This window comes from Monodon monoceros, unplaced genomic scaffold (genome assembly GCF_005190385.1).
Source record: "Monodon monoceros isolate NGI ecotype Baffin Bay Population unplaced genomic scaffold, NGI_Narwhal_1 Super_Scaffold_15, whole genome shotgun sequence".
NCBI classification, from domain to species: domain Eukaryota; kingdom Metazoa; phylum Chordata; class Mammalia; order Artiodactyla; family Monodontidae; genus Monodon; species Monodon monoceros.
In genome coordinates this window covers 74,836,764-74,854,931 of record NW_021703771.1, presented here as the reverse complement: position 1 = coordinate 74,854,931, position 18,168 = coordinate 74,836,764, and the positions used below count along the sequence as shown (strand labels likewise).

Genomic DNA, 18,168 nt, shown 5'->3' with positions numbered 1-18,168 from the left:
TCCCCCAGATCTTCGAATGCCACCGGCTCTGAAAGGCCTTCCACGACCCCAGTGGCATTCGGCTCAAGACCCTGCAGGTTTAGCCGTTGGCTTTCATGTTACTGTTTTTCTCCCAGCACTATGACAACCTGACATTCTCCTATGGATGTATGTCTTGTATGTATGTTTATTCTTGTTCCATAAGCATGTGCGCACACACACACACACACACACACACACACACACACACTGCCCACCCACATCCCAACACACACTGTGCAAGTTCAGTGAGGGGCTGCAATTTGTCCATCCCGTAGGTCTCCAACAGTGGCAAGAACATGGTAAATGCTCAGAAAATATGGGCTGGATGGACCTATAGGGAAATGCATGTAAATGGTGCTTCTCCTTTTACCACTCTTCCCCCGACCCCCAGCCCCGTCCTCCACCAGCGACATCTCTGCTCTGTCCCCACAACACCACCACCAGGAAAAAAAAACAACAACTATTCTCTAGATTGACATTCTTTAAAAAGAATCATGGATCATGAGTAGACAGACCAAGAACATCCTAAAAAATATTTGCATTTTCAGTAGGGAAAGTCAGCCCTAGCTGGAGACGTGCCATGGAAACAAAGCATCAAAGTGATTCGGGCCATATGACACAACCACCTAAATTACGTTTTCCAGTGGGATTTTGTTTTCTTGTTTTTGTTTTAATTTAAAATGCTGTTAAAGTTAAATGCCCCTGGATCTGACACCGTCTTCCTCTTGCAACCTAATGAATCACATTTACCATCCGATGAAATCTGGTGTTAAATGCTCTGAATAACAACATATGGCTGGGGCCAAGCTTAACACAACAGAGTTCCGTGATTCAGATTGGCTGTAATGAGGCACCATAATATTGTTGGTATGTGGGGGTGTGTGTGTGTGTGAGTGAGAGAGAGAAAGCTCAAAGCTTGCAATAGAATAGCAACTTCTCTCCAGCTCGTCACACAATTCAAACAGGAACTCTCGCCGCCGTGGCCCTTGGCCATGTGTTGCCAGTAAAACTAGCAAGGCCTGTATATGCAGTGCAAATATACTTGGTATTAACTAATTAGGCTGGCTAATGCTGACAAGCAGTTAATGGATCTGAAAATCCAGCAATTCCTACCAACAAAAAAAAACCCTTCATCTGTGATACATGGTTTCTACGTCAGTGAAATTCCTAGCTTGGAGTAGAGCTAATACATTTTCCTCAAGGGGAAGGTTACTCTCTCGGTCAGGAAATTTGGTAGGGGATTATGTTATTCTGATCTATCCCCCTCTTCCCTATGCGTAATATTCATCAAAAGAAATGGATGGGAAAGACTGAAAATGTGTACTCCAAATGCAGTCACCTACTCAACTTGGCCAATGTGAGTCCTTCATCTGTGACACAGGGATTCTTGGGGACTCCCTAAGAACAGAGACTGCAGTCACTTTCTCCCCAACTTTGGCAAGTGAAAGCCATCATTTGTGAATTTCAAATTCATAGGAAAAACCTCAGGTAATTTGTTCATTCATTCATTTATTCACTCATTCACTCATATACGACATGTAAGACTTCATATACGGCACTGTGGGACATACAAAGAAAGAAAGATACATTTATTTTCTCAAGAAGCTAACAGTTGGCAAAGTTATCTCCAGAAAAGGAGGCACCTGGGACTTTGATGGGATGAACTTCTTGCCATTTGACTCAGTCTCAAGGTCTGAAGACCCCTTAAAAATTAATCGAACTCTTTCTAGACACCTTGGCCCTTCCCTCATAGCCACTAAGAAACAGAATCTCTTTTTCATTCCTGGGGTTCTGGTGTAAGCCCAAGGTCATAGAGACTTCATCATGCAGGAGTGTCATCACTTCACCTCACTGTTGGGGCCTTTCTGGAGTAAAGAAGCCGATACTTTCTTCATCTCTTCCCTGCAGGCTGGGTTCTGTTCACGGGAATGGTACCCACTAAGCCTCTGGCCAGCCATTTAGAATGGAAACAAGGCCACTTTTACCTTCTGGCACAGAAAGACTCTATTTCCTCTGCTATTGTCCTTCTATGGAAAATATTTATCGAGTAGTTACTACGTGCCAAGCCCTATGCTAGGTGGTGCTGGGTACACAGAGTAAGCAAAATGGGTTGTGATAACTGCCTCACAGAGTTTACAGTCTAATGGTGTTGAAAGATAAAAAATGAGCAGTAACCATCAGGAAGGACAGGGTATAAATCTCACCTAGGTGTTAAGGGTCAGGAGATGCTTCCTGCAAGGAGTCATATCTAAGCTATGATACATTAGCTTACTGTTCGGAAAGATTCACTCTCTGTGCCACGTGTCCATGATCCTTGACTTTGGGCTGTATCATGTGACTTGCTTGGCCAATGGAATGTTCGCGGACATGACTTAACTAAAAGATTAAAATGCACTTCTCCAAACAGACTCACTTTCTTGTGCCTCTGCCATCAATATGAGAACATGTCCCAGCTCTCCTGTGGCTACAAGGAGGGCAAGAGGCACACGGGGTAGTCACCTGGCCAACCTTCAGGCCTGCAGCTAGAGGCAGAGTCTCCCAGCTGTGCCCTGCTTCCATCAGCTGACCCGCAGATGTGTGCGTGAGCCCAGCGGAGGTAAACAGCTGCGCGGCCCATCTGCAGCCTGCAGCGGAAGTCCCCCTTGACTCAGAGAACAACCGATTAGGGCTACAGCCCAGACTACCGGGAAGTCCTGAAAGTTAAGTAAGGCTAGAGCATAAGAAGGAATATAAGCAAAATAAATGGATTTATACTTTCATCTAAAAGCAATGGGAAGCCATTTCAAGGCTTTAAGTAGGAAAGCAATGTGATAAGATTTGGTATCAGAATGATCACACTGGCTCTACTGTGGAGAATGGATTAGAAAGGCTCTGAGCTGAAGACAGGGAGACAGGTTAGGCAGCTGGGGCAGAAATCCAGGAGGAGATGATGGTGGCTTGGGCGAGGGTAATGGCAACGGGGGTGACAAGAATGGATTGAGAGGGATGGAGGAGTCAACGTTGACCATCCACAAGGCGTTTGGACCCAGAGTCTCTCATTTAGAATTTCCACTTGTTAAGTAAGGACAGCGCGACACAGGAACAGTAATGGATGAACGCGGCGCTTTCCGAGGACGAGTGTGCTCGCGGACTTCCCCTGATTGGCTGGGCCGAGTGAACCACCAGACGGGACCCTCCTCCCCTGAGCTGCACGCCGCACACTCTTCCCCGGCTTAGGATCTTGCGCATGCGCCAAACTGAGCGAAAGTATCATCTCCTCTCTGCAGGCTTCCCTGACACCCGCCCACACCCCAGACTGAGTTACTGCCTCCCTCTGCTATCCTCCCACAGCCTTTATGTTATGTGCCGGGAACCGTCCCGAGTGTGTTATCTGTTCTCAGGCGTCAGCCCTTCCTGGGCCAGCTGTAGCATATTGTTGGGGGCTTGATTGCTTTACGTCTCTCCCATGGGAAACCCAAGGACGCCTCACCTCATGTGCCTGATGTGAGAGAGGATGAGGAGAAGCTGGGCCAGACGCCGGTGCTGTTGCTGCAGAGTCAGGCCCGCTTTGGCCATCAGATGGATCAAGGTGTCTGTGATCTTGTCCAGGACACGGTGGATATGGTCCTTCTCTTCCAGAGACTTCAGGGTGCTGGACAGAAATGTGTACACTCCTGAATGTGCAGAGAGAGAGTGAGAGAGAGAAACTCAAAGAGGATGAGGTCCGGGAAGCTGGGCATGTGCGTGGGACGTAAGACTGAGCCAGTGCCCCTCCCCCCACCCCGCCCCCGCCCGGCAACGGGGAAGTTCGAGATCTGTTCGGTCCAGGCAACCATGCAAAATTCCTTAGGAATATACGTGTGTGAGAGCACACGTTTAGGAAACTCATGTGGCCCCCTGTGTGGGAGCCAGTTTCCAGGATTTGTCATCAAGATTCCCTGGAAAGGCACTGTTCGCCTTGGGGCCATGGTGGTTGACACCAGCCACCTCTCCTCTGACACGCCTGCCACCAACGTTATCCTGTTAACGCTGATGACAGCTCCACGAAGGAGGCATTATTGTTCCTTTTCACATGAAGAAAGCGAAGGGCGGAGAGCTGCATTAACCTGCTGAGCAAACTCGACAGGATGGAGCAGAGTTGAGAACGAGCCAGTGTGCGGACTCTACGTCCGGTTTTATAACGGAGACGCTAAGTTAGAGACACGTGACCTCTCGGTGAGGTGCACAGAGAGAGCAAAAGTGATTTGCTAAGTGACCGACAGGCAATTTTTAATTTGCTGTTACAGCTCAGGCCAGCTGTGGGGCGCTCGTACTTTTCGTCCTCAGCTGAAAGGTTTATGATGTGAGGGTAGAGGGGACCCCGGGAGCTGCTGTACTGCACTGCCAGCCATGTTCTTTTGTTTGTTTTTTTCCCCTCTTGCCTTTTTTCTGGTAATAAATCCTGCTCTCGGGGCCACAGGTAGACTCAAGGCTGAAATTAGACAATCAGGTCACTCTGTCCTTTTGGATAGTATTAGCCCCAAGATAGACAATCAGAGCTTTTTCTGAGCTTGTATATGGAAGTTGTGGGCGGAAGTTCCTTCCTCTAGGGTGGAGGCACTGGGAGTATGAGAACGTGGGACTTGTAAGCGCCATCTTCCAGGTACCTGGAGCTCCCCCTGCAGAATGGAGCCCAGTGACGACCAGCAGAGGTGACAGTTACGCTGGGGGGGGGGGGGGGGGGGGGGGGGGGGGGGAGGGAAGGGAGAAATCCTGGTTCCTGTCATAAGGTCCTGGTTCTTACTTTTTTCATTTGACCTTAGAGCTTCCATAATGTCCTTTCTAACACATGACTCCATAAATCCCCTGTTTGCTTAAGATGGTGTTAGTTGGGTTTCTGTCACTTGCAACTGAAAGAATCCTGACTCTTTGACTTAAGTTGTGAGCTCAGCCCAAGGAGCAGAGGAAGGTGAGTGATTAAGAGGTGAGAAGTACTGAAAGCAAAAGGAGGGCAGGATGGAGTATTCTTGTGTTGGGACCACAACGATGGCTGTTCTATCAAGTAAACACTGCAGAAATCAGCTCATCCTACCCAAACGCATCATCTCGCAGGGTGCAGATGACGCGGTATTTTTCTCAAGATATACGTCTATTTAGCAACATTTTTTTCTGGTCTTACGAGCCCACTGGCCCACCCATAAGTATATTTCTTCTCCTCCCCTCCCCCCATCCTCACTGGTATTTTCAAGTTAAAGGCCCCCAAGTTTATGAATCCCCGACTTTGTACTTGTAACGCAGTGACGAGTTACTGCTCACACGGCAGCCTGTAGGTCGGGAATGGGGAAAACACCCACACAGAGGAACTTACAGTAAATACGGTTGTAACTGCCTGGAATGGAAAAGGGCTAATATTTAAAACAAATACAATAGCAGAACCAGAATGGTCAGGCTCTTGGCTTACAGGCAGTAGAATAGAATAATGTAGTTTTGATACCCGGAGGCACTCTGATACAGAGGAAATTGAGCACAGAATGAGTAAGCAGTGGACAGGCAGTGGGGTAAGAAAGAAATTGCTGGATTACTTATGTTCCATGTGGGCTTCTGATAAAGACTGTGTCCACTAGAAAAATGGGCAAATGTCTAGTGGCCTTGGTGTTGGCCAGGAGGTAACGGATGGCAAGGGAGGTGTGTGCCAGTGGGCTGGGGGGGTCAGGGGCAGCCTCTCCAGAGCCCCACGGCCATGCCTCTCCCTGCCCTCATGTCATCACACACATTCTAGCCTCGCGTCTCTCAGAGGCCCTGCGTCTGGCTGGATGTCCTGGGAACCTGCCCAGGCCACAGAGCTGAGTTAATCCAACTTGGATGATGTGTTTTCTACCAAATTCCTTTTTTGTTACCACCCAGGATGCTGGCCTCGTTCATCAATAATCCCATTCTTGTTCATGGAAACCACAGAACCAAGGAGCTTCCATGTCCCGCGTGGGAAGGTGACACTCGGCGGCACCTACTTGTGTGCACAGGGTGAGGGCACCCTGTGCAGAATCACGGGCGTCCTGAGGGCCCACGTTGCACTCTGCCCTCTCCTGTGGAGGTAAGAGCCTTGGCACTCAGGCTCTGGGGAGTGTGGCTTTCCCTTGTGCCGCTGGTTCCCCATCCTCCCATGGGCTCCCCCCTCCCGCATGCTCTCATTGAGAACCTACTGTGTGCGGACGGTGTGTCATGAGATACGGATTCCAAGCCTTATTTTCTTTTAAGCATTAATGTCTTAAGAGCAGCTATTGCCTGTGGAGGAAGGATTGTCTTCACACTGTCTCTCGGGATGCAAGCCATTCTCAGAACAAGCCTGTTTTTCTAGTCCTGTTTTGGCACCAACACAGCTTATCATCTCATCCTTGCGAGATGCTTCCTAGCCATGCAAATATACTTCGAAATAAATATACAGTCCTGTTGAAATGCCAATAATTGACAACTGCAGCCATCTTCCTTTGGGGCTTTTCTGGCAAAACATGTGGTCCGTGTTTGCTGCCTTTTGCCCCTAAGGGGCCAGTGGAGAGAAACAACAGAAATCCGAATTCCCAGAATGCTTCAGGTGCTCTGGCAAAAGCCAAACAGGGTTCCCGGTAATTTCCATATCCCAGGTGGTCCCTGCCACCCTGGACAGCTGCGCCAGTGTTCCCAGCAGCACGGAGCCAGTGATCAGACAGTGCGAGCCTTCAGAAAGAGTCTTACAACAAGGCAGGCTTTTGCAACTCCCCAGGCTGCTCCAAATCCCAAAGATGGAAAAAAACAATCTGTATGTCATTATCCAGTCTTGAAGTGCTGTTGGCAGATCTGAGTCTCTACATATTCTGAATCTTGCAGCCAACATTGGGAGCTTTTAGGAAGAGCCTATGGAGAAAGCACGTGGCAGAAAAGAACGGGGAGCGGGACTGCATGGGCTCCCCATAGACGCGAGATGTCAGCCTCTCTCCCTCTCTGGCTCTCAGTGACCGTTGCCCTTGCTCTCTCCCTCCTTCTCTTTCTCTGCTTGGACACTCTCTTCCTTCTTTCCTCCTTTTTGCTCCATCCCACAGGAACACCCTTGCTACCCCTCATCACTTCTCCAGATGATGGAGTCTTCTGGAGGCTGGAAGAATGCAGATATGGACACGGTAGTGCATGTGTGCATGTGACTGTGTCCAGAGGAAACAGTAGCACAGCCCAGGGTCCTGCTCGCCCGGCCACTGACCCCCACTGAGGGGCACACCTCACTGTTCCCGGAGAAGTGAGGAAGGCTGAGGCTCACCAGATGCTTGAGGACAAAGTTTCAAGTAAGGCCATTTTCTTTTTTGTCTTTTCCAGAAGGAAGAATGTGACAACGGACCCTGGGACAGTCATTCCATCTATAGCAGCTTGACCAGAAAAGCAAAGGGAATGACTCAAAGGAAAGAGAGAGTGAAGAAAACTCCTCAAACCCACGGCTGTAAGTGGTCTAGGCCAGAAAGCTGCCGCTCAGCTGGAATAAAAAAGAGCTGCTTTCTGGATCTGGCTCACGGACGACCCAGGGATTCATCAGTAGGTCAACCTTGAAGGTGGGCTGCTGGGAATGGCTTCCACAGCCAGACGGTGTGCGCTCATAACTGCCTTCAAGGCTGACAGTTTCATGAGCACTGCGTCCATTTTAGCCTTCACCTCTGACTGCGGCTTCTCCTCCTGGGGCTGCTGGTCCTGGTGGGGTGTTGGACAGCTCGTGGCCACTGAAGCCACTTAGTGGGAAGGGCTGAGCTGGATGTCCTATGCGCGGGACAGTCCCAAACAATGAAGGATTTTTTTTTTCCTTTTTTTTGCGGTACACGGGCCTCTCACTGTTGTGGCCTCTCCCGTTGCGGAGCACAGGCCCCGGACACGCAGGCTCAGCGGCCATGGCTCACGGGCCCAGCCACTCCGCGGCATGCGGGATCTTCCCGGACCGGGGCATGAACCCGTGTCCCCTGCATCGGCAGGCGGACTCCCAACCACTGCACCACCAGGGAAGCCCAGGAGCCTTCTTTTTGTTAATTATGTCTGTGATATATTAAGAAACAGCCAGGGTTCTGATTTTCCTATTCTTCAGTCAATTACTACCTTTCTGAGGTCAAGAAGACAGTCTGAAGAGACACGTGATGGAAAATGTGCAGCGCATCTAATATGAAGGGGTTTGTTCACAAGGTTCCACGCGGAACTCCTAGTGCAGGTGAGCTAGCCTGGTCTCAGGAGGCCTTGAGGGTTTCACTTTTTTCCCAGAAAAGGCAGGTTAAAACATTCTGGCTGAATTTGTTTCCCTGCATCTCACCTTTTCTCACCTGGCATTTCAAAGACAACGGAGCAACAATGCAGAGCAGAGAGTGGCTCTTTACACACGTTGGGGCAGATTTATTTTCCAAAAATGACCACAACAGTATCTCCCATCCGACATGTGTCTCTGCGACGTGATCTTGGCAGTCCTGTCATGGAGATGTGTGGGTTATGGCCCTCCCTTGAGTCTGGGTGGACCCATAACTTGGTTGCAATCAATAGAATGGAATAGAAGTGACGCCACCTGGCTTCTAAGGTATGATATGCCTGTCATACAAGGCACAGAGCTTCTGCCTGTCACCTGGGACACTTGCTTCTGGAGCCCTCACCGCCTTGTAAGGGGTACAGTGCAACAGGTAGTGAAGAAGCCAAGGCCACAGATAAGCATCCCAGTGGACAGCTCCAGCTGATGTCCCAGCCAACAGCCAGCATCAATCGTCGGTGTGGGAATAAAGTCCTTTAAGATGTCTCTGGCCCACGACTATCAAATCACTCCCAGTGGATGACCCTCACCTGCGGCCCCAGACATGGTGGAGAAGAAACAGTCCATGCCCTCTGTGCTCTATCCAAATCCATGATTAATAGAATCCAAAGCTTTTTTTTTCTTCTTTTAGCCATTAAGTTTTGGGGTAACTTATTACACAGCAGCAGTAAACAGAGCACACCTGGATATCTGTGCCAGACATTCAGGGAAGAAAATGACCCAGGACCAGCAAACTGGAGACTAGGCTCCTGATCTGGAACATCATGAGATGAAACAGCATTTGAATACGTCCTGCTCCACGTTATGAATCCTACTGTGTCTCCATGCCTTGGCCCAGCCCTGACCTTCACTCTTGTTGTATAATGGTCAGGGCTCGAGCTCATCCTATCAGACCCTGTACACAGTTAACAATTTTCATAGGAGGCCTTTATCCCTAACAACTGCCCAGCTGATTATCAAAATATATGGATGTTCCCTTAACTGGCAACCTCAAATATCTGCACCCTACTTTCTTATCAGAGAATAAAACACTCAAATTCTGGGCTTCCCTGGTGGTGCAGTGGTTGGGAGTCCGCCTGCCGATGCAGGGGACACGGGTGCGTGCCCCGGTCCGGGAAGATCCCACATGCCGCGGAGTGGCTGGGCCGGTGAGCCATGGCCGCTGAGCCTGCGCGTCCGGAGCCTGTGCTCCGCAACGGGAGAGGCCACAACAGTGAGAGGCCCGCGTACCGCAAAAACAAAAACAAAACAAAACAAAAAAAACACTCGAATTCTCAGTTGCATAATCTTTATCGAGTGCTGGTTGTGAGAAATAGACCTTGTCGAGATGTGCCTAAAGGAGGGATTTTGTGTGGAACAACTAGTCTATTTTATTTTATTTTTATTAAAAGCCAGTGGAGCTTATAATAGAATGTGTTCCCTTTGCTTTGGCCCAGCAAAGGAAACTGAGAGCCAAATTTGTGGCCCACTCCTAGCAACCGTACAGATGGACTACTGTGTGCTAATCTGACTCCTGAATTTATTATTTTCTTCACATTATTTTCCTTTTTTTTCAGATTGGGTTAATTACTGCCTTACTCTCTTTGCATCACATGAAATTTAGTTAAGCCATTTCTAATCCTCTGTGGAATAGGCAATGTATAAACAAAATAATGGACCGGACGCCCCTCCCTCCTCTGCCAAGTTAATAAACTGAGTTAGTGTGAATACAGATGTTTATAAAACATCATTAAACGTTCATCTGAATCAACTGCGAAGCCAGAAAAAATGACATACGACCTAAGAATATATAGTTGGTTGAATGCACATGTTCACATCATCCTGAGTTGAACAGCACTATTTAAAAACCCTGTGATGAGCAACGCTGGCCACTGTGAAGTGACACCTTCTTGTGTGACTGTAAAGTCCACCCCTTCTTGGTGCTGGTTTGCATGTTTATCTCCAGAACCACAAAGGTTCATATACACTTTTTCCCCCTTTTTCCTAGATAGAAAATCAAAATGGCAAAATGGCTGATAGTCTCGCTGATTATTTTGAAAAAGATAATTAGCGTCCAAAATTACTATTTCAGAAAGATAAGTGGACATGTAGATGATACCTATTCTCTAGACGTATCAGTTCCATCATTTCAAGTGAGCTCTACAGTAGATAAAAATTGTGGTGAAAAAGTATCACATGACTGTGACAGGCTTATCTCATTTCTCCTTAATAGAGCCTTGGGAAAGGACATATTACGTTGCAAAAAGGAGACACAGAATTCCAGAATTATGGATTTAAGTTCAGTGTTTTTTCAAACCATTTTGAGAATCAAAATCCTTTTAAAAGAGTGAACTTCATGTGAAACATTCACATAGTTTATAAACTGAAGTCAAACTTCTCTGATTAAAGTGGGAGAAAGGGAGAGGGGGAGACTGGAGCCTGCTCACTCAGTGCCCCCTCCTCAGCCTCATGTCCCCATCCTCTGGTGACCAGAGGCACCTTCTGAAACATGAGGCTGTAGCAGAAGGTTTCAAAAGCACTGATCTTGGGACGATGCAAAGTCAAGCCACAGACTGGGAGAAAATATTTGCAAAAGACACCTTTGCTAAAGGACTCTTAGCAAAATATTCAAAGAACTTGAAACTCAACAAAAAGAAAACCAACAACCCAATTAAAAAATGGGCAAAAGACCTGACACTTCACCGAAGAAGATATAGAAATGGAAAATAAGTATATGAAAAGATGCTTCACATCATATGTCAGTAGAGAACTGAAAACTGGAACAACAATGAGATACTGCTACACGTCTGTTAAAATGGCCAAAATCTAAAACACTGACATCAGCAAATGCTGGCAAGGATGTGGAGCAACAGGAACTCTCACTCATTGCCGGTAGAACTGAAAAATGGTGTAGCCACTTTGGAAGACAGTTCGGCAGACATTTACAAAACTAAACATACCCTTTCTATATAAGCCAGCAATCATGCTCCTTGGTATTTACCCAAATGAGTTGAACATTTATGTCCACACAAAAACCTGCACATGGATACTTATAGCACCATTAATCATAATTGCCAAAACTTGGAGGCAAGATGTCCTATAGTAGGTGAATGGATAAACTCGTACCTCCAGACAGTGGAATATTATTCAGCGCTAAGAAGAAATGACGCCACAACTACTGAAGCCCACATGCTGCAACTACTGACGCCAGCACACCGAGAGCCTGTGCTCCACAACAAGAGAAGCCACCGCAATGAGAAGCCCGTGCACCGCCACGAAGGGTAGGCCCCACTCACCACAACTAGAGAAAGCCCGCTCACAGCAACGAAGACCCAATACAGTCAAAAAAAAAGAAACGAGCTATCAAGTCATCAAAAGACATGGAAAAATCTTAAATTCATATTACTGACTGAAAGGAGCCAATCTGAAAAGACTACATAATATATGTTTCCAACTACATGACATTCTAGAAAAGACAAAACTAAGAAGACAGTAAAAAAAAATATCAGTGGTTTTCAGGGGTTAGGGAAATGTGTGCGTTGAATAGTCAGACCACAAAGGATTTTTAGGGCAGAATGTCCTAAATGTCCTAAATAACATACAGAGTGGAAACTCCTCTGTACAAAACTATACTGATGGATACATGTCATTTCACATTTTTTAAAACCCATAGAATGTACAACATCAAGAGTGACCCTTAATGTAAACTATAAACTTTAGGTGATAAAGGTATGTAAACGTTAAGTTCATCGATTCTAACAAATATACCTCTCTGGTGTGGGATTTTGATAATGAGGGAGACTGGGGGTGGCGTGGAGGGGGGCAGGTTACATGGAAAATCTCTGTACCTTTCCCTCAGCTTTGCTATGAACCTAAAACTGCTCTAAAAAATAAATTCTACAAATAAATAAACAATTTTGTTAATTTTTAAAATTGAAGGATAGTTGATTTACAATGTTGTGCCGATGTCTGCTGTACAGCAAAGTGACTCAGTTACACACATAGACATTCTTTAAGTAAATAATTTTTAATGTGAAAAGGGCCCCTACTGATCCACTCATTAATTTACTTGTTGGGAAACAGAGGCTCAGAGAGGTTAAGGAACTGGGGCTAGTGGATGCTACTGCTGGGAGGGTTTTCAGACAGAACAGCAAGGCTGGACTTGCCTGAGGTCACCCTGTGGGTAAATAAAGGGCAGAGTTGGAACGAGCACCCAAATACCCCTCACTCCCGGCAGTACTGAAAGGCTACACAAAGAATTTCCTAACTTCACGGTTTCTGAGAAACTAGAAATGACCGCCAATAGCCTCGCCTCCAGAGATATTTGAGAAAACTAATAATTTTGCTGGAATGATTTAAGAGCACTCCAGATTTTCCAAACAAGGTGCAAGATGGTGTGGAGAAGAGGTGCTGGTGGACCCAGGCACCTTCTAAGAGTCTCTTTAATTAAGAACATTTACCAAAATGTTAACAATGATTACTTTTGTGCAGTGAAATTATGATTACTTGGGAGATTATTTTTCTTGGTGGCTTTTCTGTATTTTCCAAGTTCTCTGCCTCAGGCACGTATGCCTTTCGTAATCTGGTAGAAGAAAATGCTATTGAAAATACAAAATCAAAGTGCCTTTCATTTCTATTATTTCACAAGCTTTGTCAATGCCTGGACTGATGAGAGGGAAACAGAGCTGGTGATAGATATTCCAATGACTAAGAAGCTTGCTGTAGGGATATTACTTATTACTATTTTCATAATATTGCTATCATCCCTAAGGCTGTTCGCATTTCTGAAACTCTTCAAGGTTTGCCATTTCGGCAGAAAAGGGAACTAACAAATTTGTTACTAAAGCCTTGGAGAAAATTTTTCTTAGTTGGAAATACCTGCGACAGGTCATCAGTAACCTGAGCTACTTATCTAAGTACAGAAAAGATCAGCTTTGTCCCACGAGGACTGGCAAGTTGGAACGCAAAGGAAGCAGAGCATTAAGGTCTTACTAGAAGGTGCTGAGTGCTTGGCTTTCACTGAACGCGAAGGTTATATTATCTCACTCAGAGTAACATCCGCTCTACCAAAAGTAAGGGCTTCACCATCAAGATGAAAAAGGAAAGGTCGTGTCAGTCACACAAAGCCCCAGAACCCAGAGCAAATGAAATCTTTGGAGGAGGCAGGTTGTCCTTCCCGAGATGAGTTTTTAAAGGGAGGTTCACTTACGGCCATTCAACCTCTTGTCTTTCTTTTTATAAATATCCCTCAGTAAAAACAGTGGCAAAGGGACCAAAGGCAGAGGGTAAGATACTAAATGCCAACCCTCTGTGCATCCTGACTGCTTAGAAAAAGAGCAGTTCACCAGCACAGTGTCTGTGCAAGTCATAAAATTTAAAAATGACATAACAAGCGCCTATATAGATAACAGATAATAAAATAAACAACATTCTCTGAAGCGATAATTTGCTTCCAAAGGAGTGAGCTTGGGATGTTTGTAATACGATGTTTATAACATGTCCTGTGTAGAAATTCCTGCCTGGGAATTTCACAGCTGAGGGCAGTAGCTGGGCTGCAGGGAGCTGTCTGCATCGCTGCCTCTGAGGCGGGTGCACCCACGTCTGTCTTCCACATACATGAAAAGGTTACATTTATGTAAAAGTGTAATTTGATAAAGTTTTCTGGGGCAGTAGGCAATATGTATCAAGAGACAATGATATCTACACTCTTTCACCCAGCAAATCCACGTCGCGAAACATTATCCAAAGTAATGATCACAAGCAGGCAAAAGACAATTATAAGAACGCAAAAGAAGCGTTGTGTATAATAACAAAAGCGAGAAGTCACTTGTGTTTAACAATATCAGATTCGTTAAATAAATGGTCTTATATCTTCATTAATGATTACGGCAGCCATTTAAAGTCTTATTTTTGTTTATTCATTTATTTTTATTTTCTATTTTTGGCCGTGCGGCTTGCGGGATCCTAGCTCCCCGACCAGGGATTGAAACTGCACCCTTGGCAGTGAAAGCTCAGAGTCCTAACCACAGGATAGCCAGGGAATTCCCTAAAATCTTATTTTTAAAGAGAGTACATGTGTATGATCCTAATTTACATGGGTAAATCTAAAGATGAGTATATATACACACAGTACGAAAAGAAAATAGTTTTGAACACAAATTAAGTGTTAGTCTAAAGTAGGCACTGTATTGTAAAAGCTAACCTGTATTAACAGGTAGGCACTATTAAGCTCGCCATTTCATGGACCAGGGAATAGGAGCCCAAAGCGTTTAAGTAACTTGTCCAAAGTCATGCTACTAAATAGAAGAAAGGGGATTTGAACTTGGAACTAGAGTCCCTTGCTCTTAACCCTTATACTCTACTGCAGTAAGATCCATCAAAACGTCCACATGGTTGGTTAACCTCAGGTGGTTATTTCCTTAATAATATATTTTGTTATTCTAAAATTATCTAAATTTAACATATTTTTTGTAATCGTAATTTCATTTTTAAAAAGAACAGTTCTGAAGTCAGAAAGAGAAAAACATATACCGTATTCTAACGCATATATATGGAATCTAAAAAAAAAAAGGTACTGATGATTCTAGTTGCAGGGCAGGAGTAAAGAGACAGACATAGAGAACGGACTTGAGGACACGGGGTGGGAGGGGGAAACTGGGGCTAAGTGAGAGTAGCATCGACATATATACGCTACCAAATGTAAAACGGATAGCTAGTGGGAAGCAGCCGCATAGCACAGGGAGATCAGCTTGCTGCTTTGTGACCACCTAGAGGGGTGGGATAGGGAGGGTGGGAGGGAGATGCAAGAGAGAGGGGATATGGGGACATATGTATGCATGTGGCTGATTCACTTTGGTGTACAACAGACACTAACACAGTATTGTGAAGCAATTATAATCCAATAAAGATCTGTTAAAAAAAAAAGAACAATTCTCTTTTTATATCTGTCTTTATCTTAAGAGCGTGCGGTCCCTGAGGTAGAAACTGCCTTACTAATCACTGCTACTATAATCACTACTGGTATGACCACGGGGTCACTTTGATGGAGCATCCCTAGGGTCCAGGGAGCAGTCCACATGGCTCACTTCATGCAAACTAGTATGTAGGAACTACTACTACCTCCCATTTTACAGATGGGGCAACTAGAGGCAACTTTTCCTTTCCAGCATTTAATGCCTGGAAAAGTAGTAAATCCTCAATAAATGGTAGTTAAGCTAACATAAATCCATGGGGGTATTGCTGTCTGTCTCATATGCCAGAAGAAAAACAAAACCTAAAAAGTAGATATAAAGTAAAAACTCAGAGAAAATAGAACCGAGGCAACCTCAAGCTACCTCAACATACAAAAGTAGCCGTACCCCCTGGGGGAAAGTGCTGAAGGAGTCTGAGGCTGATGTGGTGCTCAAGGACCAGGACCCCATGGGAGAGGCAGGGAGTTTGTTTTTCCACCTTTCTTTCAACCCAAGAGAAGCAGTCAGATGTAGCCGTGGGCCCACACATGAAAGGCTAGGCCCAGAAGCAGGTCTTCCAACTAAGTGTAGGGGTGTTTGGTTTAGACTGAAAACTTGACAGTCTGACTTTCCATTTAAATGTTTCAGGAAGCATACATATTCCAATATGGCTTTTACTTGTTCAATGAGTATCATGCAGGAAAGGAAAACCCCATTAAAAAGCAATGTTTTATTTCACTTCTGAGCTCAAGAAATGAGTGGGATTTTGTTGCTGTTTTCTCATGGTCTTCTTCAGTTCAAGTGTCAACACACATTTAGATTTATAGTTCAATGTGCCAGGCATGAGGGCAGAGAGAGGGCATCTACGGCCCTTCCAAATATAGGGCCTGAGTGTAATTCTTGTTCTGTGATTAGAACAGGGAGATCCTGACACCAAAGTCTCTGCAGGATATTAGGTCACATAATATTTTCCCCCTAAAAAAACAACGGATTATAATAGTAATGATGATATTAGCTCATATTTTAAAGCTATCTTGTTATGTCATGACAAATCCTTGAGTTAACAGGACAGTTTAGAATTATTATTTCTATTTTATAGTTGGGGAGACCAGTGAAGAGCGGTGCAGTGGCTTGATGAGACCCTGTCAGTTTAATGGTGGAGTCAGAACTTTCCCTCTTGCCTTCTGACTCCAGCCAAGTCCAACTCACCCTAATGACTCAGTTGAAGCATTGGTGCTCAGGTAAGGACCCTGCTGTCCATCTCTGCGGACACTCTGCTTCCCTTCATCATGACATTCTCTAATCTCATGACATTGACATGACATGATCTGTTAATTGCCTGTGTCCCCTGCCCAAGCCAATGTGTGAAAGACAGGCCTCCATTTCCTGTCCCCAGTGCTGGGCAATGTTCTCTCTGAGCACCAGCAGTTTTTCCCCACAGTTTGCAGAATGGTTCACTTTATAATGTACTAGAGAACTAGTTTAACTTAGCAGACATTTCATCACCTACAGCAGTAGTTTTCAAACTAATTTCCACACATTACTGAGAATTAAAAGAGGATTCTCAAAGGTCCTTAAACTGTCTCCTGGCCTTTTAAAATTGTGCACTTTAATCTTAACAATATTCTAAACAATATCATTAAGACATTAATTTCAGAATGTTCTATGTCAGTTAGATCAAGAGTTCTCAGTCCTGGTGAGACTGAAGTCTTGGTGGGAGCTTTAAACAAATACCGATATTCACGGTTAACGATATCGGAATCTCTGGGAAGGGTCCCCGCAACACAATTTTTTCAGAGAGCCCCAGAGGATGGAAACGTGTGGAGTATTGAGATGGACCCATCTAAATAATCCATATCATCTTTGACTGTTTCCTAAGTTACATATTTTTCACCCGTGCTCATGATGGCCTCAAGTCTAACAGTTATGTCTTAAGTATCTCAGAAAAATAAATGCAGAAGCAAACAAAATACATAAATGATGTGTTCTTGCCAAAACAGGGTGCTACAGAAGCAAAGGTTTTGCCATCCTTTTGAACACAGACAAGGGGGGAGAACAGGGTCCTCACAAGAGGCTTGGTAGACTAGCAGACAGAGATCTGCCCCAGCAGGCTGCAAAAAGCAACTCAGTTTCTGCCAAAACATTATTACCAGTTTGCCTTTCAGTCTGTATTTAATTTGTGAATTTGTTTTGGTTTTGTATGTATATAAGAGCTATGAACATGGAGTTTACACTCATTCATTTACAGAATGTGATTATTCATATTTAAGCAACATACAAAGAACTTTTTTTTTTTTTTTTTTTTTTTGCGGTACGCGGGTCTCTTACTGTTGTGGCCTCTCCCGTTGCGGAGCACAGGCTCCGGACGCGCAGGCTCAGCGGCCATGGCTCACGGACCCAGCCGCTCCACGGCATGTGGGATCCTCCCGGACCGGGGCACGCACCTGTGTCCCCTGCATCGGCAGGCGGACTCTCAACCACTGCGCCACCAGGGAAGCCCCAAAGAGCATTTTAAGTCAGCAGTGGGGTGGTCTGGGGCATTTTTCTTTTTTTTTTAATGGTCCCGTATATTATTCAAACTTAAGAATACAGACAGGTAATTTCTGGGCCCTAGAGAATGTGGGTGAAAGTGGTGGTTGAATCAAGGACCTAGGAGACAGCTTCCCCCTTTGTCCATGCTCCTTGGAGCATAAAAGGATGGGCAGCTGCTCCTCCCTCTGAGGTTCTTGAATATGAATGGATAACTGCTCCTAATATCAGGATCATCGGAAGGATTTCCAGTCTCCCAATGGCTCCTGCCTTTGCCCCGTCCAAAGAGTTAAGACCCCAAGTCTTCCCCAGGTTACAGGTTACACTTAGCTGGTTCCCCCAGTTCCTTAGAAGTTCCAAGAAGTCTCTGCAAGAAGACGCAGGACCCAATCCACCCCTTTTGGGGCCTGGGACTATTCCACTCACAAGAAGGAC

The 18,168-nt window shown here is 45.5% G+C and overlaps 1 protein-coding gene across 7 annotated transcripts in view; it reads right to left on the bottom strand.

The window, feature by feature from the left end:
- The window catches only part of ESR1 (estrogen receptor 1), a 493,708-nt gene that overhangs the window by 5,126 nt on the left and 470,414 nt on the right, over window positions 1-18,168 (bottom strand). For 6 of the 7 annotated variants that reach the window (XM_029224354.1, XM_029224355.1, XM_029224357.1 and 3 more), the window contains one exon: window positions 3,491-3,674. The exons of the other annotated variant lie outside the window; for it this stretch is intronic. In XM_029224354.1, the coding sequence (XP_029080187.1) occupies window positions 3,491-3,674 (184 nt within the window). The remainder of the gene's footprint in view (window positions 1-3,490; window positions 3,675-18,168) is intronic. 7 annotated transcript variants of the gene reach the window in all.